This window comes from Pelodiscus sinensis, chromosome 32 (genome assembly GCF_052426305.1).
Source record: "Pelodiscus sinensis isolate ZL-2025 chromosome 32, ASM5242630v1, whole genome shotgun sequence".
Lineage (NCBI taxonomy): Eukaryota > Metazoa > Chordata > Testudines > Trionychidae > Pelodiscus > Pelodiscus sinensis.
In genome coordinates this window covers 728,066-755,994 of record NC_143083.1, presented here as the reverse complement: position 1 = coordinate 755,994, position 27,929 = coordinate 728,066, and the positions used below count along the sequence as shown (strand labels likewise).

The 27,929-nt window shown below is 48.5% G+C and overlaps 1 protein-coding gene and 1 long non-coding RNA gene across 2 annotated transcripts in view; one reads left to right on the top strand and one right to left on the bottom strand.

Moving 5' to 3' along the window:
• The window catches only part of LOC106731982 (uncharacterized), a 104,326-nt gene that overhangs the window by 51,878 nt on the left and 24,519 nt on the right, over window positions 1–27,929 (top strand). The window lies entirely within an intron of this gene.
• LOC149520878 (tetraspanin-33-like) lies at window positions 340–27,929 on the bottom strand. Its single transcript, XM_089774965.1, has 8 exons — window positions 26,877–27,929; window positions 26,482–26,539; window positions 22,623–22,747; window positions 11,191–11,265; window positions 9,215–9,310; window positions 8,400–8,546; window positions 2,634–2,795; window positions 340–1,794 (listed from the first exon to the last, which is right to left on the bottom strand). Exons 1-8 carry the CDS (start codon window positions 26,931–26,933, stop codon window positions 1,699–1,701), a joined length of 816 nt encoding a protein of 271 aa, XP_089631091.1. The 5' UTR covers window positions 26,934–27,929; the 3' UTR covers window positions 340–1,698.

Below are 27,929 nucleotides of genomic sequence, written 5' to 3'. Positions count from 1 at the left end.
TAGACATATCGCAATTGCTAATGAAGCGGGGATTTAAATCTCCCCCGCTTCATTAGCATAAAAATGGCTGCCGCTTCTTTTTGGCACGGAGCTTTGCCGGAAAAAAGCGCCAGTCTAGACGCTGATCTTGCGGAAAATAAAGCCTTTCCCGAAAGATCCCTTATCCCTCTATGAAATAAGGGATAAGGGATCTTTCGGAAAAGGCTTTATTTTCCACAAGATCAGCGTCTAGACTGGCGCTTTTTTCCGGCAAAGCTCCGTGCCAAAAAGAAGCGGCAGCCATTTTTATGCTAATGAAGCAGGGGAGATTTAAATCCCCGCTTCATTAGCAATTGCAATATGTCTAATTTACATCCCTTTTACGAAAAAGGGATGTAGTCTAGACGTAGCCAGATAGTTTATAAGGTCCGTTTCCATTATCAATGGAAGAGAGATATGTACATCAGTTGCTTGCCCCCTCCCCAGTTTACACTGTGCTTGATAATAAACAAACTTTTTATGAACTACAAAAAGTAGGATTTAAGTGGTTGCAAGTGAAAACAGATTAAAGTAAATTGCTAAATTAAAATAAACAAAAACACCAGCTAATCCTAATCTACTAAGAAACTTGTTACATGCAAATTCTTACCCTAAATAGTTTTTCTAAACATATTTCACAAGCTAGGCAGTGTCCTAGCTTGGGCCGGATCTTTCCTCCTGTTCAGTCATAAATTTTTCCAGCAGGCATCTTAGGTGGTAAAGGGGAGCATGTCTCCTGGCATCTGACAACTGCCTCTATTATTTGGTTTCCTCCCCTGCCATATCCATTTTGCCCAAGGTGGGAATTCTTTGTGCTCAGTTCAAACTTTTCTCACCTCGAGTGGATACAAAATCCAAAATGGGTTTCAGCATCAGGTGGCCTGGCCATATGTCTTTCTAAGACCAGCCACAGTCTAGGCTTACAGAACAAACAAGACTATTCACAGGTTGGTTGATTGAGTATCGAGTAATTAAGATCCTAAAGTATCCTTAATGGCCCACAATAGTGCATTCAGAATTAAAACTAGATTCACACTTCATATTTCTAACTTCACATACAAGAGTGATATATGCACAAAAATGGGATATACAGATTCAGCAGATTGTAACTTTAAGATTGATACATTATAGGATGCATTTTGCATAAGCATCTTCAAGTTATGCATATTCATAGTCATAAGCCAGTAGCACTAACATCTAGGCAGTTATTCTCAATTTTGTAGTTATGCCAATGCTTTTTGCTTCCTAAGTGTAATGCTTTGCACTCATCTTTACTGAATTTCATCTTGTTGATTTCCAACCAATTCTCCAATTTGTCAAGTTTCTTTTCTATTGTAATTCTGTCCTCCAGAGTGACCACTAAAGCAATCAAAAGACTCTGATCACAGATGAATAAGCATCAGGAATCTCAGAAAAGAAAGATCTTGGTTTTGTACAAATGTTCAGGATAATCAAATAGTGAGGGAGAAGAGGGAGAAACCCATCAGCCAATCCCACCAGATAGCAAAGAGTCTTTCCAAGCAACAGTTGCCTCTGCCTCCTGTGCACAGAAAATGCTTTCCAGTGTCTGTTGATTCACCTGAGGCACAGGATATTCAGTGTTTCCTCAGCTCAGTTTGTTCCTTCCCCACAGCCAGTGGCAACTGAGACTATACTGGGCTCTTGTTGGGAGCAACAGACTTATTTCTCGGGGTCTTTCCTCCTTGTGCTTCTCTGTTTCTGTATGATAAAGTCAATCTGGTAAATGAGCATCTTGGCTAGGTAAAACACGAGAATCTGGAAGAGAAATGGAGGTCACTAGGGCTGGATTTAGTGATACCTGAAAGCAACATCTCTGAGGTCTTAGACGCAGAAGAAATGCCAGGGAAGGGACCACAAAATCCGGTTGTTTACCCTCTACAAAACTCAAGGTTCTAGTGTCAAGATCTGTGTCCTACTGACTTTCATGGGAGCTGCAGGAGCTCAGCACCTATGAATATCAGGCTATTTGTTTAGCTGCCTACGCATTATTGTTCATTTGTCACTACGTTACTGTCAAAGTTGAAAGTAAGCGGATGCACTCTGGTGCTCCACTCCAACAAGAGCTGTCAGAACTGCAGCAAAAGTCAGCAAAGAGCTGGCAGGGGCCAGGGTTGCAATAGAACAGTACGGTAAGAATTTTTATCTTACTTTCACCTCTGGTTACCGTACAGGATAACAGTTGTTAACATTAGCTACCCAGGTTTGAAAACTTAAGCAGGAGGGGAGTGGTTATCATCCACAAAGCTAGCCAATCAGATTCTTGGCTTTGTTTATACTAAAAAAATGCACTGATTTAACCAAACGGATTTAAAAATCAATTTAATTAAATCAGTGAAAACTCCTAATATAGATGCACTTATATACAGTAAAGTATCTTGCATCAACATGCTTGATATCAGTTTAGCTTGTATTCAGTATAAGCCTGTATGCAGGGAGGTGTCTGAGGGGAGCAAATGCACCCCCCCAACATTCCCCAGGGTTCCCCAAACATGAGGGGGAGAATCAGCCCCTCTCTGTGTCACATTCACTGCCTAGAGTGTACTGAGCATGCTCACTGGAAGACAGAGCCTTAATGTGGTTACAGCCTCAGTTACCTCCAAGAAAAAAAGTCCTGTTGCTAGCCCTGCAACAAGCAGCAGATTTTTCTGTCCCCAGCCAACAATCTTTTCCAAGCAGCCCTCAGTGTATATCAGGCTCTCTGCTTGCCATGATCTCAGGTTCTGGGTCCCATAGCCACACATGGTGTTGAGAACACTCTGCAGGGGGAGAAGAGTCAGCAAGAGTTTAGTGAGTGAGGAACAGGAACTCCTCTGACTGTCTATGCTTTAAAGCATAAAGGACAGCCATGGTCATGTCAGGAGCACTGGAAGAAACTCTCCCAGGGCTCTATGCAAACCACCTTTGTGTTAGGAGTAGCAAACCGCACGGCGAGCATAGCTATAGGCTGGTTTACACTGGCTCTTTGCAGCGCTGTAACTTGCTGCAGTCCGGTGGGGCAGGTATTGTTTTTTCACACCCCTTAGCCAGAAAGTCTCAGTGCAATAAAGAGACGGTGTAGACTTAGGCTGTGTCTACACTACAAAGAAAAGTCGGAAAAAGCTACACAAATTGCAAACCACAATTTGTGTATCTTTTTCCGCTTTTCTTCCAAAAGAGGCTTTTCCGACATTTGGACTGTCTATATGGGGCCAAATGTTGGGGAAAAGCCCTCTTTCAGAACATCCCTTCTTCCTCGTAGAATGAGGTTTACAGGGATGCCGAAAAAATGCGTCCGCTTTTCCAAAAAATTGTTTGGAAAAGCAGACATATTCCTTGGACGCGGCAGAGCTTCTACCTTCACCACCGCCAGATGATGCAATCATACCATCTAACACATGATGATCTTAAACAATTCCAGGGGTTATTTAAAAGAGTAGCAACAAGTCAGCAGGTTCCACTTCAAGAAGTGCAGGAAAAGCAGCACTTTTTGCTAAAGAATCTGCACCCCATGTTGCAGGGGAAAATTGCTTTGCCCATAGATGAGGCAATTATGGAGACATCTGACAAGCTGTGACAAACGCCCACATCTATCTAACCTACCTGTAAAAGGGTGGACAGAAAATATTTTGTTCCCCCCACAGACTCTGAATTCCTATTTACACACCCACAACCGAATTCTTTGGGTGTAGAGTTGGCTCAGCACAAATCTAAACTGTCTTGGTATAAAATGGCTAACCAAGACAAGGACCACAAGAAGTTAGATCTTTTAGATAGAAAAGTCTATTCTTCCTTTACACTGCAACTTAGAACAGAAAATGACATTGCGCGCTTGGCAAATCATGATTTTGATAATAACTCAAAACTGGGACAGCCCATGGAATACCTCCTCAAATCAAAGAGGCCTATCACAGCTAGCATCTGACTCAGCGGTGGTCACTACAATCTTGTCCTCCACTGCCAAACAATGACTCCGACTCCCTCCATCCGACTTGAATACTGCTCTATAGTCACCCACAGTGGAGCACTGTAAGGGAGCCTAGACAACCCCGTCTTGACTAGAATAATCGTGTCTGCATTGTTCGACCCTGACTTGACCGGGCTAATGATGGCTGTCTTGCCCAAAGTGTGGATTTCTTACAAAGCAAACCCAGGCCAGTCTCAAGTCTGGTGCACGTAGAAATAAGTGTAGAAAAGATAATCAGTGGGAGAGAGTGAGCGGGATTGACCCACAGGTCCTGCTCATTGTAACGAGAGGTAATAGGCCCTTCACACCGGCGGCAGCAGTGCATGGTGTCCCGATGGGTGGGAATCAAAGGAACCACGACCTCCTGCCCGGTACTGTAGGTAGCATATGGGTGAAGTGTAATTGAACTAGGCTTAATTATCATATATACAGTAGCCCAGTGTCTGTGCATCTGTAACGCTGATGTACACGGCCACGCCTCCTGGCCGTGTACGTCAGCACCCCACCCCCCTTCCCGTCGTTCCATGGCAGCAAGCGGCAGCAGGGCCCCCTGGACACCCTCCCCCGCCAGCGCTGCTTCACTCCCCCCTTTCTCCGGCCCCCCCATCCTCCCCTCCAGCCCCACAGCCCCCAATCCTCCCCCAGCTCTGCTTTCCATCCCCCTTCTGGCCAGCCCTGCCCCCTTCCCCTCCCTGCCTGGTGCACTGTGGCGTGCTGCACCGCTCCCAGCTGAGCGGCGCTCCCGCCGGGCCCTGGCGGGGGAGCAAGCGGCGGCAAGCAGCCCTTTGGGGTCCATGCTTCCCATGCAGGGCCCACCGTGCTCAGCTGGGCCCCGGCGGGGAGCAAGCAGCGGTAAGCGGCTTTTTAGGGCCACTTGCCACCGCTTGCTCCCCTGCTGGGAGCGGCGATCAGCTGGGCCCGGGGCGGCTAACGTGGGGAGCGCAGACCCCAAAGGGCCGCTTGCCGCCGCTTGCTCCCCCACCGGGGCCCAGTGGGAGCACCGCTCAACTAGAAGCGGCACAGTGTGCCACGGATGGGGAGGGAGGGAAGGGGGGCGGGGCGCCACGCAGGGAAGGGGGCGGGGCTGGCCAGAAGGGGGGTGGGAAGCAGAACTGGGGGAGGATTGGGGACTGTAGGAGAGGATGGGGGCTCCCTAAGGAAGGGAGGAGGGAAGCAGCACTGGCGGCGGGGTGTCCGGGGGGCCATGGGGCTGGCCAGCAGGAAGAGGGGGTGGGAAGCAGAGCTGGGGGAGGATCAGGGGCCATGGGGCTGGACAGGAGGAAGGGGGCGGTGCAGCCACGGGCCGCTTGCCACCGCTTGCTCCCCCCCCCGGGGCCCAGCTGAGCGCCGCTCAGGTGGGCCCAGTGGAACAAGAAGGGGGGTGGGGCAGTGATGTACACGGCCAGGGGGCAACCCTCAGCCGGGCCGTCGCGGGGGGGGGAGGGCGGTGACGTAGACAGCCCTGCCCCCTGGCCATGTACATCACTGCCCCGCCCCCCCCTCCCCTGTGGCGGGCCGGGTGAGTCGCCCGAGCCGCCACGGGGGAAGGGGAAGGGGAAGGGGAAGGGGACGGGGCGGTGACATACACAGCCAGGGGGCGGGGCCGTGTACGTCACCGCCACCCTTCCCCTCCCACTGTGGCACTCAGCTAAGTGCTGCGCCCCTTGGCCAGGCCGCCAGGGGATCCAGCAGCGCAAAGGGCTGTTTGGGCTCCCCCGGGGTGGGATGGAAAGGCAGGGTGGTGATGTACATGGCCCCGGCCCCAGCCGTGTACATCACCGCCCCGCCCCCCTCCCTCGCAGCAGCCCAGCTGAGCAGGCAGCACTCAGCCAAGCACCACAGCGGGGGGGAAGGGGAAGCGGAAGACGGGGGGGGGGAGAGACAGAGGGGACAGAGAGGCAGGAGGAGGAGAAGAGAAAGAAAGAGATGGAGAGAGAGGCAGGAGGCAGAGGAGAGCTGAGAGAGAGGGGGGAGACAGTAGGAAGAGAGGTCACTGAAAAGTCCCAGTCTCTTTAGCCTCTCCTCATATGGGACCCGTTCCAAACCCCTAATCATTTTAGTTGCCCTTTTCTGAACCCTTTCCAAGGCCAAAATATCTTTTTTGAGGTGAGGAGACCACATCTGTACACAGTATTCAAGATGTGGGCGTACCATAGTTTTATACAGGGGCAGTAAGATATTCTGGGTCTTATTTTCTATCCCTTTCCTAATAATTCCTAGCATCCTATTTGCCTTTTTGACCGCCGCTGCACTCTGTGTGGAAGTTTTCAGAGAACTGTCCACGATAACTCCAAGATCTCTTTCCTGATTTGTCATAGCCAAATTAGCCCCCATCATACTGTACATATAGTTGGGGTTATTTTTCCCGATGTGCATTACTTTACACTTATCCACATTAAATTTCATTTGCCATTTTGTTGCCCAATCACTCAGTTTGGTGAGATCTTCTTGGAGTCCCTCACAGTCTACTTCTGTCTTGACTATCCTAAACAGTTTGGTATCATCTGCAAACTTTACCACCTCACTGCTTACCCCTTTCTCCAGATCATTTATGAATAAGTTGAACAGGATTGGTCCCAGGACTGACCATTGGGGGACACCACTAGTTACCCCTCTCCATTCTGAAAATTTACCATTTATTCCTACCCTTTGTTTCCTGTCTTTTAACCAGTTCTCAATCCAAGAAAGGACCTTCCCTCTTATCCCATGGCCATGTAATTTACACAAGAGCCTTTGGTGAGGGACCTTGTCAAAGGCTTTCTGAAAATCCAAGTATACTATATCTACTGGATCCCCCTTGTCTGCATGTTTGTTAACCCCTTCAAAGAACTCTAATAGATTAGTAAGACAGGATTTCCCTTTACAGAAACCATGTTGACTTTTGTCCAACAAATTATGTTCTTCTACATGCTTCACAATTTTATTCTTTACTATTGTTTCGACTAATTTGCCCGGTACTGAAGTTAGACTTACCGGTCTGTAATTGCCAGGATCGCCTCTAGAGCCCTTTTTAAATATTGGTGTCACGTTGGCTACCTTCCAGTCATTAGGTACGGAAGCCGATTTAAAGCATAGGTTACAAACCACAGATAATAGCTCAGCAATTTCCCATTTAAGTTCTTTTAGAACCCTTGGATGAATGCCATCCGGTCCCGGAGATTTGTTAACATTAAGTTTTTCTATTTGTTCCAAAACCTCCTCTAATGACACTTCAATCCAGGACAGTTCCTCAGATTTATCACCCACAAAGGACGGTGCAGATTCAGGAATCTCCCCAACATCCTCAGCCGTGAAGACTGAAGCAAAGAAATCATTTAGTTTCTCCGCAATGGCTTTATCGTCCTTGATTGCTCCTTTTATAGCTCGATAAGCTAGGGGACCCACAGGCTTTTTAGCAGGCTTCCTGCTTCTAATGTACTTAAAAAACATTTTGTTATTTCTTTTTGAGTTTTTGGCTAGCTGTTCCTCAAAATCTTTTTTTGCTTTTCTTATTACATGTTTACACTTGATTTGACGGTGTTTATGTTCCTTTCTATTTATCTCACTAGGATTGGACTTCCACTTCTTAAAAGATACCTTTTTGTCCCTCACTGCTTCTTTTACATGGTGGTTAAGCCACGGTGACTCTTTTTTAGGTCTCTTGCTATGTTTTTTAATTTGGGGTATACATTTAAGTTGGGCCTCTATTATGGTGTCTTTAAAAAGTTTCCATGCAGCTTTCAGGGATTTGGCTCTAGTCACTGTGCCTTTTAATTTCTGTTTAACAAACCTCCTCATTTTTGTGTAATTCCCCTTTTTGGAATTAAATGCCAGGGTGCTGGACTGCTGAGGTGTTCTTCCCACCACAGGAATGTTGAATGTTATTATATTATGGTCACTATTCCCAAGAGGTTCAGGATCTCCACACTAGACCAGGCGGGCGCCCGCCTCTTTTGGCCCCGGGCAGGCTCCTGGGAGACGCCAGCCTGGTCCCGGGAAGAGGCGGAGGACTGGGTGGCAGGGATGGCTGGCTCGTGCTGTGCCAGGTGCAGGGTCTGCTGGCTAGGTGCTGGCAGGCTTGCAACTGGCACAAGCCCTGTAGCAGGACGTGGGTCAGGTGCTTGGCAGGCAGCGGCACAGCCCAGTGGAGGGAAACTGCTTTGCAATACTCCAATTTGTGGCTTCAGGTGACCCGTCACCCACTGGGGGACACATCTTGAAGAACTGTCGTTACTGCACAAAGTGAGTAACTCCCTCTTTTCCAGTTACAGACTAACTCGGCTACCCCTCTGAAGCTTTTGATACTTTCCTGTTAGATCTCTTTGGCTTTATTTTAATGTGTATCCTTACCTGTCAACCACATGCGGCAGTGGAGATTTTTAAATAAAAGCTGAAGAAAAAAGTGTTAACTGTAAAAACATGGCCAGATTTGACTTACAGATTTGACTTTGTCTTTCTCTTTATCCTTCCGGATGCAGCAGGAGAAAGGCACTGCACAGCGTTCCAGGCTAGGGTTGGAGTCTCGGCACTCAAAGTAAATATTCTGGGACCAGTCCTTATAGGAATGCACTCCACAGCACTCAAACTAAGAGAGTGAAACAGAAAGGGTGACCCTGGGATAGCTGCTTGTTTACACAGGGCCCAGGTGTGCACAGGACTGTCCAGACAGGAGTTCTAAGAATAGCACTGAGATAAGTTACTCACTAGTAAGAATAAACTACCCTGAAGACCCTGTACAATCCAAACAGGGAAAACTGAAATCTTTGGAATCCAGTCAGTCTCCCTTAGGGCCTCCTTTCAGTGTATGAACAGCAGCTGGAACTGGAGACAGATGAATCAATCATATCTCTCTCTCTCTCTCTCTCTTTCTCATATATTCACAGGCAGACTCTGGGACTTTCAGAATTCAGCTGGGGAGGGAGAAGCAACTGTGTCTCATGGAGCAAACAGGGAGCAAAAATGGGGAGTTTCCCTAAACTGACCCATGATGAAATTTCACCCTCTTCCCAACTCCCCTGGTGAATGTCACAGCTGGTGCCATGGACACAAAAAATAAGCGGAGTGTGAGTGGTGTAGGAAACATTGACCTGACACACGGCCTGGCAAGACAATAGAGAGCTAGGCTTCCTGTGTATGTGGGGGTCTAAATCCCACACTGATATCCCAGTGAGGATCTGAGATAGGGTCTATTTGGCCATTTACCTTCACTAAAATAATTAAACAGGATACAAATCTGAGAGATTTTTAAGTTACCTTTTTCTGTATATAATCAATAAGGTTCTGTAAATCTGGGTCATCCCGATAAGCAGAGATAGCTTTTCCCATCACAAATGTTGCTTTCTCCAGCACCTGCAACACACAGAGACAGTGCCTTTGACTGCATCTACCGGGCAGATTCATTGTCTTGCAGAAGCTCCCCGCACCATCCATTTACTGCACTCTGGGCCCAAGTCTTGTCTCTGAGGCCTGAGAATGTCACAAGGACAAATGCAAGTTAAACCCAAGTGGCCATGTTTCCCATTTGCCTCCTAAAAACTGCAGACGGAGAAGGTCGCCCTGCATCCCTGTTGACCGAATATAAATATTCTGGATTTATATAGCACCCTAAACGAAGGATGTTAAATATTGGTTAATGAACTAGTTGAGCAGTCGATGTAATTTCCATTGACTACTCGATAGACACTTTCAAAGCGGAAGTGCGCTCATGGAGCCCGGGGTCAGCGGGGGACTCAGAGTCCTCCGCTGACCCCGGGCTCCATGTTGCATTGCTGATTTGAAATGCCATGCGCGGCATTTCCCCAGAACCCCGGGTCAGCTGGGGATTCCCCAGCTAACCCTGGTCTCCACACAGCATCTGCCCCTTTGAAATGTCTCGGCGTTTCAAAGGGGCAGTGCTGCACAGCTGATCCCGGGCTCAGCTGTGCAGGGCTGCCCCTTTGAACGCCACCTTGGCATTTCAAAGCAGTAGCACTGCACAGCTGATCCCAGGCTCAGCTGTACGGCGCTGCCGCTTTGAAGTACCCTCTCTTTCCCCCCCTTTGCTGCCTCTATCTGATAAAGACAGCAAAGGGAGGGAGCATTTGCTTACTGGATAGTCGACTAGTCAACTTGTCCTTAACATCCTTACTCTAAACCAGGGGTCTCCAAACTTTTCAGCCCGAGGGCCGCATTAACTATCAAACAGCAGTTCGGGGGCCGACTACACACTTGAGGTCCAAATAAAAACCATGGATGTTGTTTTTAATTATTTATTTAATATTATTTTATTCAGTTATTATTTAATAACACATTGATACACTACACATGAACACCTGTATTAGTGTGAATGGTGAAATTGTTTCCTGGATGCCAAAATAGAGCCCAGCCCACTAGTGACCTCATGAGAGAGCTAGCCAATAGGATAAGAACGCACTGGCCAATAGGGAGCAATTGTCCACGCCAAGTCCCAACCCCTCTTGCTGTGAGGGACGCGCAGAGCCCGGGCTCGGCCGTTGGTCTGCAGGGCGAGTCTCGCTGCCCAGGGCAAGGGCTGCGCGGGTCCAGAGTCCCTCCTCCGTCCCGCTGGCTCCTCCGGCTTCCCTCTCCTGGCTGCCTGCCCAAAAGAAAGTGAGTGCCGGCCGCCCCTGTCCTTCCGGCCCCTCCCCCTTTTGAGCCGGCACGCACGGGGCGTGCCGCTCACCCTGGCGTCCCTGCCCCTTCTCCTCCTGGGTCCTGCCGCTTTCCTCGCCTGCCGCGCCTGCGGCTGTGCGCCCTCGCTCCCCTCCCCGTGGGCTTTCCCCTGGGCTCCGCTGCGCTGCGCCGCTCGGCGCTTCTCCGGGGGAGGGGCTGTCAGTGTGGGGAGTTTCTTCCCCGCCCCAGCTCCGCGGCGCTGCGCCGCTCGGCGCTTCTCCAGAGGAGGGGCTGTTAGTGCGGGGAGTTTCTTCCCCGTCACAGTCTCCACGGGCCGGATGAGAGGGCCTCGCGGGCCGCATCCGGCCCGCGGGCCGTAGTTTGGAGACCCCTGCTCTAAACCATGAATTCAGATATTATCTGATTAATCCTGACATCCTCCCACTTAAGCAGAGGAAATATTAATGTTTCCATCTTTCAGGGAGAAAACTGAGGCACAGAGGGAAAGAGACTTGCCCAATGGTACATAAGGTGTTACTGATTTCTAGATCTGTACTCGTGCAAGTATGTTGCCAAATGCAACTGTCTAATTAGAGACAGAGAATTGACTATGGAATTACCCGGCCAGAGAAAAGAAATCCCAGGACAGCAGCCACGATCTGAAGAATGAGAATGATCAATAAAATCCAGGCAAACTGCAAAATGAAGGGGTGAGATCATCAGAACAACCTATAAAGCAACTAGTTTCCTCTGCCAGTATCATTCAAAAGCCCTTAGATCAAGAGCTCTGTGGCGCTGGGGCCATGTCTGTGACATGCCACGTGCATTCATCCTGCTGTGTACGTGTGTTACTAATGATGCCCAGAGCACCAATGAGATCATCCTCCACCTCCACAGTCCAGAAGAAATCAGCTGTCAAGGTACCATGAATCAGCTCCTCCTTTTCAGCAACAACTTTTCTTGGGGGGCCCCCCAAGACACTGGGACCTAAGGAGGTACACATAAGACAACCCCTGGAAACTCCAAAGATGTGCCTGGTGCAGCATGGGTGGTGGGTGAAGCTTCCACTTAGGGAGGCAGTAACTCCCCTTGAAGGCCCTGCCTCCTGCCCCTTCCCAGCCCAGGCTCTGCCCCTTCCCACTGTCTCCCTCCTCGCTTCCCTCCTCATGTCCCTGCTCACTGTGTGCTTGTCCCCTTCCAGCCAAAATCCCTGAACCCAAGCAAATTATTTTGGAAAAAACTCTCCACTTTTCTACAATTTCTTCCTCAACAAAATGGAGCGTGTTTTGTGCAAGGTACCAGACATGCAGCGGGTACCTAGTTAAAAAGCAATACATTTGGGAATAATAATTGGCCTTTTCTCAGAGGCCTTGGAGGAAAGGTCAGTTCTCGCTTACAGTCAACCCCCTAACCTGAAACAAATTAACGTAACACACCTCTATCATAAGCATCCAGGAACCAGTGCAGGCCCGAGACATTAACGCGCCCCGTGCCCCGGGAGCACGGCGCCACCCCGGGGAGTCATGGCACCCCCAGCACATGGTGCATGTGTGGCCCCGCCCCCGGGCACTCAGTGCATGCGTAGCCCCTCCTTGGGCATGTGGAGCACACACAGTGCCACCCCCACCTGGTGCAGTCCCGCGCGGTGCCCCCTACAATGGGGCGCCCTGGGCAGTAGCCCACTTCGCTCGTTCCTTGGGCCAGCTCTGCTGGGAACCCAGTCCTGCAATCAGCCCCGGTGCCAACTCTGCACACACATCTACACAAACGATTTCAACCACATCAGCCACCAAATCAGAGGCTCATTTAACTGCACATCCACTAATGTGATCAATGTCATCAAATGCCAGCAATGCCCCACTGCCGTGTATATTGGCCTAACTGGACAGTCTCTACAGAAAGGCTACGTCTTCATTGGCCCCCTCTTACGGAATAGGGATGCAAATGTAGCACTTGGGAAGAGGCAAATGCGAGGGGATTTAAATATCCCCCGCAGCATTTGCATTTTCATGGCCGCCGCTTTTTTCTGGCTTGGAGATAAGCCGGAGAAAAGCGTCCAGACTGGCGCGATCCTCTGGAATAAAGCCCTATTCCGGAGAATCTCTTATTCTTACTTGCAAGTAGGAACACATTAACCTGCCTGGACATTCATTAATGGATCTCCAAGTCACTGTTTTGCTTCAGACCAGTTCCACAAGCCAAATACACAGAGAAGGGTTGGAATTTAACTTCATTCTCAAGTTTAATTCTCATGCAAATGGTATGCTCGCACATTATCAACCAACCAAACAATGAAGGTGCTAATGGTTCTTGATGTTTGTGTAGAATCTCGTGTTGGTCATCTTCCTTTCCAAGTGAAAACTAATGATTCTTATCAGCCTCTTGTAACTATTTAGTCTTTAAGTTGCTACTAGACTATTTGTTGTTTTTTAAGTTTTTCCTGTTATCTACTCACTCTCTTTTTTTCTTCCTCCCCTCCATTTTTTTTCCTTCTTCCCCCCTCCCTCCTTCCCTTATTTATTCTTGGATCTGGACTTCCAACACTCCGGTCATCTGAACAAGTGGGTTGTGCCCACGAAAGCTCACGATACCACCTACATATTTTGTTTATCTTTAAGGAGGTACTAGACTATTTGTTGTTTTTTAAGTCTTTCCAGTTACAGACTATCTTGGCTACCCCTCTGAAGCTTTTGAACATCTCTTAAGCTCCCTTGTCTGTACAGGAGATTTAGGACGGGTAGCTGGGAGGTATTTACCTGACCAACCTGATTACCTTCTATGGTGAGATAACTGACTCTGTGGACTTGGGAAAGTTGAAGGATGTGATATTCCTTGACTTTAGCAAAGCTTTTGTTATGTATCAGAGGGGTAGCCGTGTTAGTCTGAATCTGCAAAAGCGACGAGGAGTCCTGTGGCACCTTATAGACTAACTTCAGTTAGTCTATAAGGTGCCACAGGACTCCTTGTCGCTTTTGTTATGGTCTCCCACATAACTCTTGCCAGCAAGTTAAGGAAGTATGGATTGGATACATGGACTGTAAGGTGGATAGACCGCCTTGATGACCTTCTAAGGTCTCTTAGAATCTACCTGATTACCACCGTTGAAAAAAACGCCATGTTCTTTCGATTTAATTTCAAAAGAATGCTGCGGGAGTCTAGACGCAGGGGAAGTTTTTTCGAAAAAAGACCACTTTTTTCGAAAAAACCTTGTAGTCTAGACACATAGACAAACAAAAATACATAGAATCATGAGCTTTCATGGGTAAAACCCACTTCATTAGATGAGTTGGAGATCATCCAAAATGAAGTGGGCAATTTAACACCTCTGCTATCATAGGACAAAAGAAGGTTAGTCATAACAGATTGCTGTTATGAACCGTAAATCCATATCAGCTGCTTGAAAGCAGCCTTGTATTTAAAGGTGCCTGAATCTAAATAATTAGGGATGGAAAAGACCTATGAGGTCAGCTAATAACACTCACCTGGCTGTGCTTTCAAGTTTCAAATTGCTAAGTATGTGCCAAGTCCCTGGGGCTGGTGGTTGTTCCCTACAGTCTATTCTCTAGTGTTTTGGCCAGTCTAGTTTAAATAACATCTTTTCATTAGCAGGTTTAAGTATCCCTTTGGGGAGAGTAACCAACACGGAGAAATGAATTCTTCTCTGCTTTATTATGTTAGCAAACAATTTCTTTGGTGATTTTTTGCTGCTTTGCTGAAGTCAATAATAGCCTCGGGTTGCTTGGTTTGTTTGTTTGTTTGTTTTTGACAAATTGTGACAGTTATTTTTACTCTGTAGATTTATCATGTTAAGTCTGATTCCTAGAATTCAAAATTCAGTGTGTGGTCACAGATGGGAATGTTTCTGTTCTCCAATTGCATAAATATAACTCTCACCAAGCATGTTTCTATACATATATTTGTCATGCCCCCCATGTTTTAAGACAATTGGCTTATGAATATTCATAACTCAAAGATGCTTTATGTAAAGTAGATCATGTGACATGTCATTGTAATGAATCTGTGTATCCTATTTGTGTGCAAGTATCTTTCTTGTATGTGAGGTTAGAAATATTAAGTGGGAACCTGTTTTATTAATCCAGGTAGTCTAGTAAAAGTCATTAGTGATACTTAGGAACTTAATGGCTGGGTGACTGTGCTTTTGTTTTTCCTGTAAGCCCAAACTGTGGTTGGTCCTACCAAGATATGTGATGCTGATGCTGGAACTCATTTTAGATCTGGTACTTTTCCACTCAAGGTGAGAAAAATTTGAACTGAACGCCAAGAATTCCCACCTTGGGCAAAAGGGATATAAAGGGGGGAGACCAAACAATAGCAGAAGTGGCCAGAGGCCACTTACCATCCAAGATGCCTGCAGGAAACATCTAAGATTCAACAGGGGGAAGGACTGGGCCTAAGCTAGGAGGCTGCCTAGTTTCTTAGTGATTTCCCCCCCCCCAAAAAAAAATGGGAAAAAATTATGTTGAAGGGGGAAAAAAAGGGAGGGAGACCAAAGTTGTTGAGAAAAAAAAAAGAGGACTCCAAGGACTTATTAAGCCAAAAAAAATTAAAATAAAACAGAATTAAAACAGCATGTCCCCTTTAAGAGTTAGTGCAGGGATAGGAACAGGGGAGTGGTTGAGCACTAAGGGGAAGCATTGCTTCCCATAGGTCTTTTGGCCAGCAGCCTTGGGGAACCAGATAAGCATGGGGGCTGGGATCGGGGGGCTGGGAGTATTGGGAGCCAGGGGGGAGTTCGAAGAGGCCAGGCACTGAGTGTTTGTAGGGTTGCCAGGTGCCTGGCATTTCCACCTCCTGGCCGGGGAAAAATTCAGAAAATACCAGACATTTTAGGTGTCCGGTATTCTCTGAATTTTTTTACCAGACAAGAGCCGAAAATACCGAACTGTCTGGGTAAATACCAGGCACCTGGCAACCCTAATTAGGATAAGCTGGCATTTTTGTTTATTTTGGCTTAGTGACTGACTTTGATCTCTCTGTTTTCACTTGCAATCACTTAAATCCTACATTTTATACTTAATAAAACACTTTGGCTACGTCTACACTGGCATGATTTTGAGCAAGAACTCTTTTGCGGAAGAGTTCTTGTGCAAAAACTCTTCCAGAAGAGAGTGTCTATGCTGGCCTGTGCCTTTGTGCAAGAGATGTGATTTTGCGCAAGAGCATCCATGCCAGTGTAGATGCTCTCTTGCGCAAGAAAGCTCTGATGGCCATTTTAACCATAGGGCTTTCTTGCGTAAGAAATTCATGTTGCCTGTCTACACTGGCCTCTTGCACAAGAACAGTTGCGCAAGAAGGTTTATTCCTGAGCGGGAGCCTCAAGAGTTCTTGCGCAAGAAGCCCTGATTTCACACGTTAGAGCGTCAGTGTTCTTGCGCAAGAACTCGCGGCAAGTGGAGACAGGCAGCATGTTTTCGCAGGATCGCACCAATGTAGACACAGACTTTGTTTATTATTAAGCTTAGTGTAAATAACTGTTACTGGAGTGGGGGGGACAACACAGTGCAGCTCTCTCTTTCATTGATAAAGGGGGTGAACTTATAAGCTTTCTTTATAGAGTCCTTGCCCAGCCCCCTTGCTGAGGGAGGCCTTCTTGGGTCACAAACCATCCAGAGACCCATGACTTTTATTGTCAGTGCCAATTTCCCACCACTTTCTATTTACAGAGCTTTTGTCACAGCAAACTCAACCAGCCTCTCCTTCTGGCTGGGGCACACACTCAGCCACATGCTGGCTCCTCCCCTTTCACTTTCCCTCAGCTGCCTTTTATAGCCCTTCTGGCCTGGGCTTACTCAGCTGCCTTCCATTTGGCCTCTTCAGCCAGGCTGTAGAGGCCGAGCTCTGGCTTAGCCAGCCGTCTGTCACAAGAGCAAGACAGATTTATTTGCGGTTTTAGTTCTTTTTGGGGGCTGTGTTCTTAGGTGCTGTCAAGAGCCCTATAGCTGAGCCTTCCCAGAGCTGACCCGGTTCAGTATCTGTTGCTCTGCTCAGGGACTATTACCCCGTCACATAAAAGTCATATGTGAGTCCTGCAGTTTAGCAAGCCTGGGATGGAAGTTTCCATCCCTGCTTTACCCAGCTTAGCATAGTGTGGGACACTGTAAACCCAAACCACATCTGGGCTTTATCAGCTCTAACCCATGCCTTGAGCTAGGAAACTATTGAGCAGTAAACAAGTATGACCTTGGTCTCAGCCCATAAGTGTGATAAGAATGGCGTTAAGCCAAGTACATGCACACTCGGTAAACAACTGAGGGCTACGTCTACACTGGCAGCTTCTTCCAGAAGAACAGCCATTCTTCCGCATAAACTTGCTGGCTGTTTACACTGCATGAGTGTTCTTCCAGAAGTAAATTTACAGTACAGCGTTGTAAAACAGGGCTTCTTCCGGAAGAGTTATTCCTCTCCCCACGAGGAATAAGTCCTCTTGTGCAAGAGCTCTTCCAGAAGAGGCCAGTGTAGACAGGCAACATGAATTTCTTGTGCAAGAAGCCCCTATGGTTAAAATGGCCATCAGAGCTTTCTTGCGGGAGAGAGCGTCTACACTGGCATGGATGCTCTTGCACAAAAGCACATCTCTTGTGCAAAAGCACATGCCAGTGTAGACACACTCTTGTGGAAGAGTTTTTGCACAAGAAACTGCCAGTGTAGACATAGCCCTGTAGTATAACTAGGCTGTGTCTAGACTGGCAAGTTTTTCCGCAAAAGCAGCTGCTTTCTACACTGGCCACTTGAATTTCCTCAAGAACACTGACTTCCTACTGTCTGAAATCAGTGCTTCTTGCGGAAATACTATGCTGCTCCCGTTCAGGCAAAAGTCCTTTTGCGCAAAGCTTTTGCGCAAAAGGGCCAGTGTAGACAGCTCAGATTTGTTTTGTGCAAAAAAGCCCCGACCGCAAAAATGGCGATCGGGGCTTTTTTGCAGAAAAGTGCGTCTAGATTGGGGTCTCTCCTTCTGCCCCACATCCCCCCACAAACTGGATACAATTTTGTGGTGACCTTGAGGCTTTTTTTCGCCGCCTCCGCCTCTGAGAATATTTCCAAACCACCAATGAACATCAATCTGACCTACCAGATCCCCCCTATCAACACCAAAGGAAAAATAATTCTATATGGACTCCCGCTTACGGTCGGAATTACAATCTGGATTTCTATATACAAAGCTTCCGCAACAACACACAGACTGACATTATTCGCAAACGACAACAAGCGACACACAATCTTAGCCGCGCTGAACACCATGCCATCTAGAGTCTCAAAAACAACCTGGACATTATAATCAAACCAGCTGACTAAGGGGGTGCTGTGGTCATTATGAATAAGGCCGACTATAACCAGGAGGCAACCAGACAACTCTCGAATACCACATTTTACAAACCTCTCCCCTCTGATCCCACCTTGGAATACCAAAAGAAACTACACTGTCTCCTTAAAAACCTCCCCACAGCTACTCGGGAACAAATCCACACAGAAACACCTTCTGACCCCCGACCAGGATTGTTCTATCTGCTTCCCAAGATCCATAAACCTGGGCACCCCGGACGTCCCATCATCTCTGGTATTGGCACGTTCACTTCTGGTCTATCCAGCTATGTAGACTCTCTTCTCAAACCCTTCGCAACCAACACCCCCAGCTATCTCCGAGACACTACTGACTTCCTAAGGAAACTACAAAACATCGATAACCTCCCCAATAACACCATCCTTGCCACCATGGATGTAGAAGCTCTATATACCAACATCCCACATGAAGACGGATTACAAGCAATTAGAAACACTATCCCAGAGGACACTACTGCCAACCTGATAGCAGACCTATGTAACTTTGTTCTCACCCACAATTATTTCCAGTTTGAGAACAACTTATACCTCCAGATCAGCGGCACAGCCATGGGTACACGCATGGCCCCACAGTATGCTAACATCTTTATGGCTGACCTAGAACAACGTTTCCTCAACTCCCGTCCCCTTTCACCCCTTCTCTACCTACGGTACATCGATGACATCTTTATGATCTGGACGCATGGCCAAGAAACACTGGAGATATTCCACAGAGATTTCAACAACCTACACCCCACCATCAACCTCAGCCTGGACCACTCTACACGAGAGATCCACTTCCTGGACACCACAGTACAAATCAACAATGGAAAATTAGACACCACTCTCTAAAGAAAACCCACCGACTCATACAGTTACCTACATGCTTCCAGCTCCCATCCAGAACACACCACACGATCCATCGTCTATAGCCAAGCCCTTCGATACAACCGCATCTGCTCTAATCCCACTGACAGAGACCAGAAGCTTCAGGATCTCTACCAAGCATTTATAAACCTCAACTACCCACCCGGAGAAATAAAAAAGCAAATTGAAAGAGCCAGACGAATACCTAGAAACCATCTACTTCAAGACAGACCCAAGAAAACCAACAATAGAACACCACTTGTCATCACCTACAACCCCCAACTTAAACCTGTCCAACACATTATCAATAAACTACAGCCTATACTGGAACAGGATACCATACTCCAAGAGGCTCAGGGGGTATGTCTACACTACTCTCCTAGTTCGAACTAGGACGGTAATGTAGGCATACCGCACTTGCAAATGAAGCCCGGGATTTGAATTTCCCGGGTGTGACGGGGCACAGCAACCCCGTCACTTACTAACGTTACCCGGGGCCGCTAACGGGGAGGTAACAAACGCGGCGGGCCGCTCGGTCTGGGGAGGTCCGAGGGAGGAGGGCAAGGCCCGTCATCACGGGGCGCCCGGGCACGTCGCGGATGACGTCACGGGCGCGACGACGGAGGTGGAGGGGGGAACCCGGAAGAGCCGGGACAGTACAAGAGGGGCAGAAGCGGCCGGAATGGGGAGGGCAGGCTGGGAGGAAGCTGAGGGCAAGAGTGGAGCGGAGGAAGGGGCTCCAGCCAGAAGGGTCATGGAGGGAGAGGCCCCGGTCACGGTTGCAGGGTAATTGCCGCGGGCTCAGACCGGCAGAGTGGAGCTGGACCCAGGGCGGGTCATGGATCCCAGGAGCAGGTGTGTTTGGGGTACTAGCCCCCCTGCTACCACTGAGAGGCACACTCTCGGTGTTAGGGCCCTGGGTCGGGGTCCGGAGAGAGGGCGGGCCCGGACCCCCCACTCCGCCCAGGAGATTCGGAACCGGGCGGTGCATTGTGCATAATCTAATTACCAGCGGGTGGGGTGGCGGTGTGGGCCACCACCCCGTCACACCGGGCTTCATTTGCATAAGCGGGGAGCCGCCATTTTTAAAACCCCGCTGGTTCGAACCCCGTGCAACGCGGCTACGAGGAGTAACGGTAGTTGGAACTAGGCTTTCTAGTTCGAAATACCTAGTTCATGCCCCATGTAGCCACGCTGCACGGGGTTCGAACCAGCGGGGTTTTAAAAATGGCGGCTCCCCACTTATGCAAATGAAGCCCCCGAAATTCAAATCCCGGGCTTCATTTGCAAGTGCGGTATGCCTACATTACCCTCCTAGTTCGAACTAGCGGGGTAGTGTAGACATACCCTGGGAGACCCATAGTCTCCTAGGGTATGTCTACACTACCCCGCTAGTTCGAACTAGCGGGGTAATGTAGGCATACCGCACTTGCAAATGAAGCCCAGGATTTGAATTTCCCAGGCTTCATTTGCATAAGTTCAAATTAGCGCTGTAGTGTAGACGTACCCCAAGTGAGTTATAAGATCAAGAACACATATTCCTGCACATCCAGAAATATAATTTATGCTATCATGTGCCGAAAGTGTCTGTCTGCTATGTACATTGGACAAACATCTCAGACACTTTGCCAAAGGATCAATGCCCACAAAACAGATATCAGACAAGATCACAAAGAAAAAACAGTTTCTTGCCATTTTAACCAGAAAGGACACTCTCTCAATGACTTAACCACCTGCATTCTGCTACAAAGACCTTTTACATCCTCTGAACTGTCATTCATGTTAAAATTCGACACTCTCCAAGAAGGAATGAACAAACACTCAAACTATCTTACCCATTACCAAGATAGCTTCCCTAATTATCACCTCTAATACCATTAGCTCACAGACATCCCACTCTCCCCACCTCTAATATCATCAATTCACAGACACTTACCTTCCTTCCTCCCCCCCCCCCCCCACATCTCCCTCCTGTTCTGAAATGTGATTTGTCCTTTTCATATGTGTTCATTTTTTTTAATTGTATCCTTTGGTATATATGGTTGTGACTATTTTCTTCCACTATTTGATCTGAGGAAGTGGGTCAGGCCCACGAAAGCTCATCATCTAATAAACCATCTTGTTAGTCTTTAAAGTGCTACATTGTCCTGCATTTAGATTGGCATGGACGCTTTTCCGCAAAAAGCACATTTTGCGGAAAAGCATCCGTGCCAACCTAGACGCTCTTTTCCGCAAATGCTGTTAACAGAAAACTTTTCCATTACAAGCATTAGCGGAAAATCATTCCAGTCTAGACATAGCCCTAGTGTAGGAAGTCTGTGCCTATTGAGTTCCACCAGAGACCTGAACCTCCGAAGGTGCCCTGGGTCTCACAGCTGGAACCTGGTGAGAGGTGACGGGAGTGGGACTCTCCGCCAGACTAAACGGGCACAAGCATTTCCAAGTGCCTGTTACTTTTATATGCAGCGCTTTGCCGGAGTGAGATTTGTATTGCTTTGCGCAGTAGTTGTGTAGCCATCTGCCAGTATTAAGCCTGTAATAGTAATGACGTGGTGAAATTAATGAAAGCAATTATCTATCCCTAATCGACTCTGTCTTAAAGTGAATCCACAGCCCTGTTGGGCCCTGCCTCTATGCCTTGACAGCCCCAACTCTGTGTTTTATCTGGGGGAGACCAGAGCTTCTGGCCTAGCAGGACTGGGGCTACGTCTAGACTACGGTATCCCGGAAAAACTCCACCACATCCAGGGAATGCGTCTGCTCTTCCACTTTCTTTTGCAGAAGAGCAGATGCGCTCTTTTGGAAGCCCTGTCTTCCTCCTTCCATGAGGAAGAAAGGCTCTTCCGAAAGAGGAGGATTTTCCAAAATTTGGCCCAGTGTAGATGGGCCAAATTTTGGAAAAGCCTCTTCTGAAAAAACAATTGGAAAAAAGTACACAAACCGGCACACCGGGTCACAATCCCAAGGGGTCCTTTATGATTCAACTCGCCACAAGCGTCACACAGGCCACTTTGAAATCTGTTCACGCAAAAGTTGGTGAGCATGACGATGGCTCAGAAAGCTGGCTCAGAAGCACATGACACAAAAGCAAGATTGAAGCCAATATTCCAAGACACTGTTTGAAGGGGGCGCGTATTTTCCCAGCTATAGTGATAAACATTAGCTGGCACAAAGAAGGAACCTTTCTTTTTGTATCACTGGAATATGTTAAATCCTGTCAAGGGGGAATTTCTGTATTTGAAAATTAAAGAGAACACACCCTAAACCTCTTTCAGCCACATTGGATTCCATTCACTCCAAGCAACATGCAGTCTCCAAGCATATCACACACACTTTCCTGCATTCCAGTGATGTAACATGCCTGCACCCCCTAATTTGCAAGTAAATTATACCTGATATAACCTCATACCCACACCTGGAGGAATGCAACATTTTTAAATTCTCATAAGGGAAACAACTGTGGATTCTGATGGGCAAGTAAATGGCAAATGGCAAATGTTTGGACATGCAGCCAAAGAGACAGGTGACGAACAAAAACTATGAATCACAATGGCAAACCTGCATTCAGTCTGATCAGGAATTCACTGATTTTTACATAAACTATCCTTGCTGTTCCTGCAGTTGGTGAGCTATTAGCCTGCTAGCTCACTAACTCACTAGTACTTCTGGTGTCCCCGTCAGCTTCTACTTAAGATACTGACAAAAGATGATCTTCTAAGGAATGTGGCGCATGTTCACAATCCACTCTTTGAGGCAGTCTCTTAGGCAGGAAGATGCTTAATAAGGGCAGCCCAAGGAACAGAGATCCCTACAGATAGAAGACATCATTCTGTTAGCTTTTCCTTACAATTTTCAACAGCACAGGCAGGTCACGCAAGGCTCCTGTACACCCCACAAAGGTGATGCCAAATATCAGGATTCCCACTGTAAGTAGGATCAGTGAGGGATCGGCAAGGAGCGAATCCAGAACACCTGCAGAGATTGAAAAACACGGCAAAGTAAGGAATTAACACAAGCCAAATCTCTTTCCTCTTTGCCCCTTCCTCGTTCCCTCAGGGTGTGTCTAGACTACATGCCTCCTTCGACGGAGGCATGTAGATTAGCCAGATCGGAAGAGGGAAATGAAGCCGCGATTAAAATAATCGCGGCTTCATTTAAATTTAAATGGCTGCCCCGATCTGCCGATCAGCTGTTTGTCGGCAGATCGGGGGAGTCTGGACGCGATGCCCCGACAAAAAAGCCTTTCTTCATCGACACAGGTAAGCCTCGTGAAACCAGGCTTACCTGTGTCGATGAAGAAAGGCTTCTTTGTCGGGGCATCGCGTCCAGACTCCCCCGATCTGCCGACAAACAGCTGATCGGCAGATCGGGGCAGCCATTTAAATTTAAATGAAGCCGCGATTATTTTAATCGCGGCTTCATTTCCCTCTTCCGATCTGGCTAATCTACATGCCTCCGTCGAAGGAGCCATGTAGTCTAGACACACCCTCAGAGAATTAAGAATGGATCCAGAGCTCAGAGAAGAACACTAAACTGAACAAGTTCCACACACCAGGCAAGTCTCACACCTCCCCTTGGCAGTAGGGATGTGATAGGGTAGTCGATTAACTGATAAGCAAAAGCCTATAGGTCAATGTTTCCCAATTGGTGCTCTGCAGAACTCTGGGGTTCTGCGAAGGGAAAGTAGGGGTTCCGCGAGGAGCTGGCACTTCCCTGCCCCTCTGAAAGAGAGAGAGCCAGCTAGTCAACTTCTTAAAGAAACAGCACACTTGTTTTCTGTTCCTCCCTGGCGACGCAGAGGCATAGCGAGTGGGGGCAGAGGGGAACAGTTGCTCCCATTCGGCATACTGGGGGGTGCCAGACAGGAGTGACCCCACATGACCCACAGCGGGGAGGGAAGCACTTCCGCTTCCCAAAGGAGCCGGCATGCGCTGCCTGAACAGCTGTGGCTGTGGCACCTAGCAACTTAGTTCCACAGCCTTTCTGTGCGGTGGGGGGAGAGGGGGAGGGGAGGTCAGGAGATCTCCCTGGGACTCTGCCCTGGGACTCCCCGCACCCTTTCTCCCCCTCGGGAAGGCATCGCGGAAGTAAGTTGCTGGGGTGCAACAGCCCCTGCTATTCAGGCATCGCGTGCGCCAGCTGTTTGGGGAGGGGAAGTGCAGTCGCACACTTCCCAGAACCTAGAGGTGTTGCAGGATTGCCAGGTACTGGTCCCAGCTGCTCCTGCCCCTGTCCAGACCCCCCCACGAGTACCCTGTCCCCTGTCCCCACCAGTACTGTCCACAGCATCCTGCCCCAGCACCCGGTCACCTGTGCCAGCATCCTGCCACCCAGCCCAGCACCCAGCAGCACCCTCTCCCAGCCCCAGCACACACCAGCACCCTGTCCCCTGCCCCCACTAGCACAGTTGAGACCACATTAGTGAGGCTTGGGGGTTTATAGCACACAGGCTGCTGGCCCTGCCCCCGGGGACTATAGAATAGTCGACTGACCAATAAGAATTCATGAGGTTACTCGACTATTCAATTAATCGACATTTAACATCCTTATTTGGAACACACATCTTCCCTGCACTCATCATTCTTAACCACTCACCCTCTCATCACAGAGCTATGAGATCACAAAACACTCACCAGGCAAAACTCTGCAACACAAGGCAGCCTGGGCCCATATGTTAATCGACGGACACATTTGTCACCTTGGACCGTAAGCCCGTCTGGGCAGAGGCTGCGTTTGTCCCTGTGGCCTGCACAGCACCAAGTACTTAGTGCTCAGCGAATACAAATGGCAAAATGAAGTAAGGGGGAATGTGTGCTTAGCGGGCTATTTCCCAGCCTTGAAACTGTGAGAGGCAATGTAGTATTGAGTTCATGCTGAGATCCTCCTCTATAGGATCTTATTCAAGGCCGTGGGGAATGCATCACAGACAATGACGTCTGGTATTTGATATGATTTTACCCTACATACGTATTTCACAGAGCAGAGCAGTGGTGCTCAAATTTGGGATCCTGATTCAAAGAGAGTTGCAAGATTATTTTAGGGTTGTGGTATTGCCACTCCTTTGTGCTGCCTTCAGAGCTGGGCAGCTGGAGAGTGGCAGCCGTTGGCTAGGCACCCAGCTCTGAAGGCGGGGCCCTGCCTGTAGCAGCACAGAAGTCAGGGTGGCAATTCCATACCAAGCCACCCTCCTGTGCTGGCAGCAGCTCTTCCTTCACAATAGACTCCCAGCCAGTAACCACCACTCCCTAGCTGCCCATCTCCGAAAACAGCACCGCCCCAGCAGGGTAGCAGTGCCACTGCCCCCACTACGATAACATTGTGACTCCCCCCAAAGCCTTTTTGGAGCTATTCCGGCTCCCTTTAATTGAATCATGAAATGTATTATTTTAAAAATCCTATGCCTGTAAAATTGGCCAAAAATGGTCTGTGAATTTGGTAGGGCCTTACTCAGCTGAGTTTACTTTCCAGGGTTCACGGGCATTTCTTAGGCTGCACTGCCTTATTGGGTCCATTTGCAATTTGTTCATTGAATTGTAGCAGAAATACCCAGCATTGCTCAGGTCCTTAACTGTAGAAATGTTTGGGTTTTGGATATTGGGAAATTCAAAGGAAAATGTCCATGTTGTATTTAAATGATTGTATAGGGCAGGGCACTGGGTGGGGGGGGGGGCTGAGGGCAAGGGATGGGAGATGCAGGGGACTTGGAAATGTGTATGGCTTCTGGGCAGAAGGGTAGGAGTGCAGGAGTCAGGGCAGGTGTTTGGGGGGGGGTCAGAGCAGGGGGGGTGCTGGAGTCAGAGGGGGGCAGGGCTGCACTGCCAGGCCTTGGCCTATGGCTCCTTGGAGCGGGACTGGGCGGAGGGAGGGGGGCAGGGTTGTGCTGCCTGGCCTGGCTCCTTGAAGTTGGGGGTTGCACTGCCCAGCCTGCAGTTCCTCGGAGGGCCTGGGCCATGGATCCTCTGGAGGGGGGCAGACTCATGCTGGCAGTACTCCCATGGGCTGTGGGGAGGGTTTTGAAGCAGTTGGGCCACTTACCCATGGCCAGTGGCCAGACATGTGGAGAGCACTGGCCCCAGCTGGCCACTCTCTTCCTGGTGCAGCTGCCTCCCTGTGGTCACTCTGCAGTATAACTCCCCATGCTTGCTGCACCCAGTGCTCATTGCAGAGCATGGCAATGCTCTCAGGCCCCTCCCTTTCTGTGTTATGGAGAACCATCTTATTCCAGGCACATCCCATTTTCCTGGCACAATCAAACCCTGGCCTTGTTTTAAGTTAGGATAAGAGGACACTGCATACCGAAATTGCTGGTCCTAGCTCTTATCGTTTAGGAAAAGTTCCTGAACAAATGAACTCACAGATGTACAGACTCACAGACAGACAGACACACAAACTCTCTAACATAGATATATAGCGAGAGATTACTGAACAAATCAGCAGCCTTTGAGCATGAAAATTGTGTGCAGTTATTAATCATTCTTCTCACCCTTGGAGATCATCAAAAGGATCAGGCAACACCATGGGAGTGACATACAGGAACAATGCAGGCGGGTGATTTGAAAATTGCCAGTCAGAGATGGGCCACAAAGCACCTCCCCAAGCAGTCATGGAAAGGGAGTAATGACAGCACAATTATCCTGCAGTCACTTCATTACCTTTATCTAAACTCCAGTGTGATAACCCAGGGAGAGGCTGGAAATGATACTTACTGGCTTCTTTAGAGAGTTTGGCATATATGCCAACTGCTACCATGAGCCCACTGGCCACCTAGGGAGGAAGAATCAGAGACAAACTCATCATTTTTCAAGAGGAAAAAATCCCCAACAACATCTGCTCCTGGGAGCTGGAGACATTTGTCCTGCCGGAGAAGGGACAAGCTTGCAGCTTGTCCAAGGGGAGCCCAGACACCAGAGGGTTGATTAGCAATATAGAAGGGACTTGCATCCTGACTTCCTCACCACAGGGCCCTAGTATCACAATTGGCCAGACGGACTCTCCACTGGGGTGACCTTGAAAGTGGGTTTCCCTGCAAGCAGTGATCTTGCTATGCAGCCAGTGTCAGCCTCATGCTGGGCCTGGCAGCCCCAGCTCTGCTCAGACTTACCCAGAAGAGGTAACAGGAGACAAACAAGGTGAATTTAATTAGCTGGTTTGGTCTCATGGTTCATGTCCTGGAGTCTCTGATGCCAGCACACCACTCTCCCAGCTGTCAAGTCAGTTTCTCTGCTGATTCTCCATGCCTGGCTGGCTGGTCATGTGCTGTAGGGAGTGTTCAAGATACCAAGGGAGAAGACTGACATGTACAGTCAGGTTTGCCACGTGTTCCCTAGTGTTTTCAACTCGCCTGTTTCTACCCCTCTTTCAGCTGCAGTAGGACAGGCTGACTGGGCAAAATAAACTCCTGATACGAAAACCTCAGAAGGAAGAGGAAGTCAAGCCAACGAGCAACCCAGCATTGGGGTGAGGCCCCATTGTTCCAGGCAGAGTATTGAGAGTCAAAGGAAGAGAAGCTATTTGAAGAGAGATTCTGCCCCAGCTGCCCATGAATGTCAGAGGAGGCAGGAAGGGACAGGCTTAGACAAGATTCTGGGCCTCAGAGAGGCGGGTCCGAGGAGTTGGAGACACGGCCTCCCATTCTTTGGTTAGAAGAAGGACGAGCGCTTGACAACTGGAATGAGGAGAGAGGCCCTTGGAATGGGAATCCTGCAAGAACTCACCTTTGACCCTGCATATAAAAAAGAGAGAAACTCCCACAATTATTTTCTTTAATCAGCCTTTAAAGTAAACACAGAGAAAGATGCCAGATGGTCAGCACGGGAGACAGACAAAATTTCATCCACAGAATTGAGCAGTGCATGCAGTGGCAGAGTGGGGCTCATGGTGGGAAGTGAGCAGGCCGAGGGGGCACTCCTAGTACTTCTGGGTCTGTCTACACTACAGCACTAATTCAAACTAAGCTAATTCGAATTAGTTAATTCAAACTAAGATAATTCAAATTAGTGCATCTAGACCTAAAAACTAATTCAAATTACCATGTCCACACTGAGTGGACCCTGAACCGAAGTTAAGGCTGGCTGGAACCAGTGCTGGCAGGGCACCAGGTTAGGACTTAGAGCGTGGAGCTGCTGCCTCAGGCTAGCCGAGGGCTGTGCTTAAA

Coding starts and splice junctions, on each gene's coding strand:
- LOC149520878 (XM_089774965.1), bottom strand. CDS start 26,933: ATGAGACCAAACCAGCTAATTAAATTCACCTTGTTTGTCTCCTGTTAC. Junction 22,748..26,481: donor CAAACTCTCTAAAGAAGCCA/GTAAGTATCATT, acceptor CAATCTCTGCAG/GTGTTCTGGATTCGCTCCTT. Junction 1,795..2,633: donor CAGGACTTTTTTTCTTGGAG/GTAACTGAGGCT, acceptor TTTCTCTTCCAG/ATTCTCGTGTTTTACCTAGC.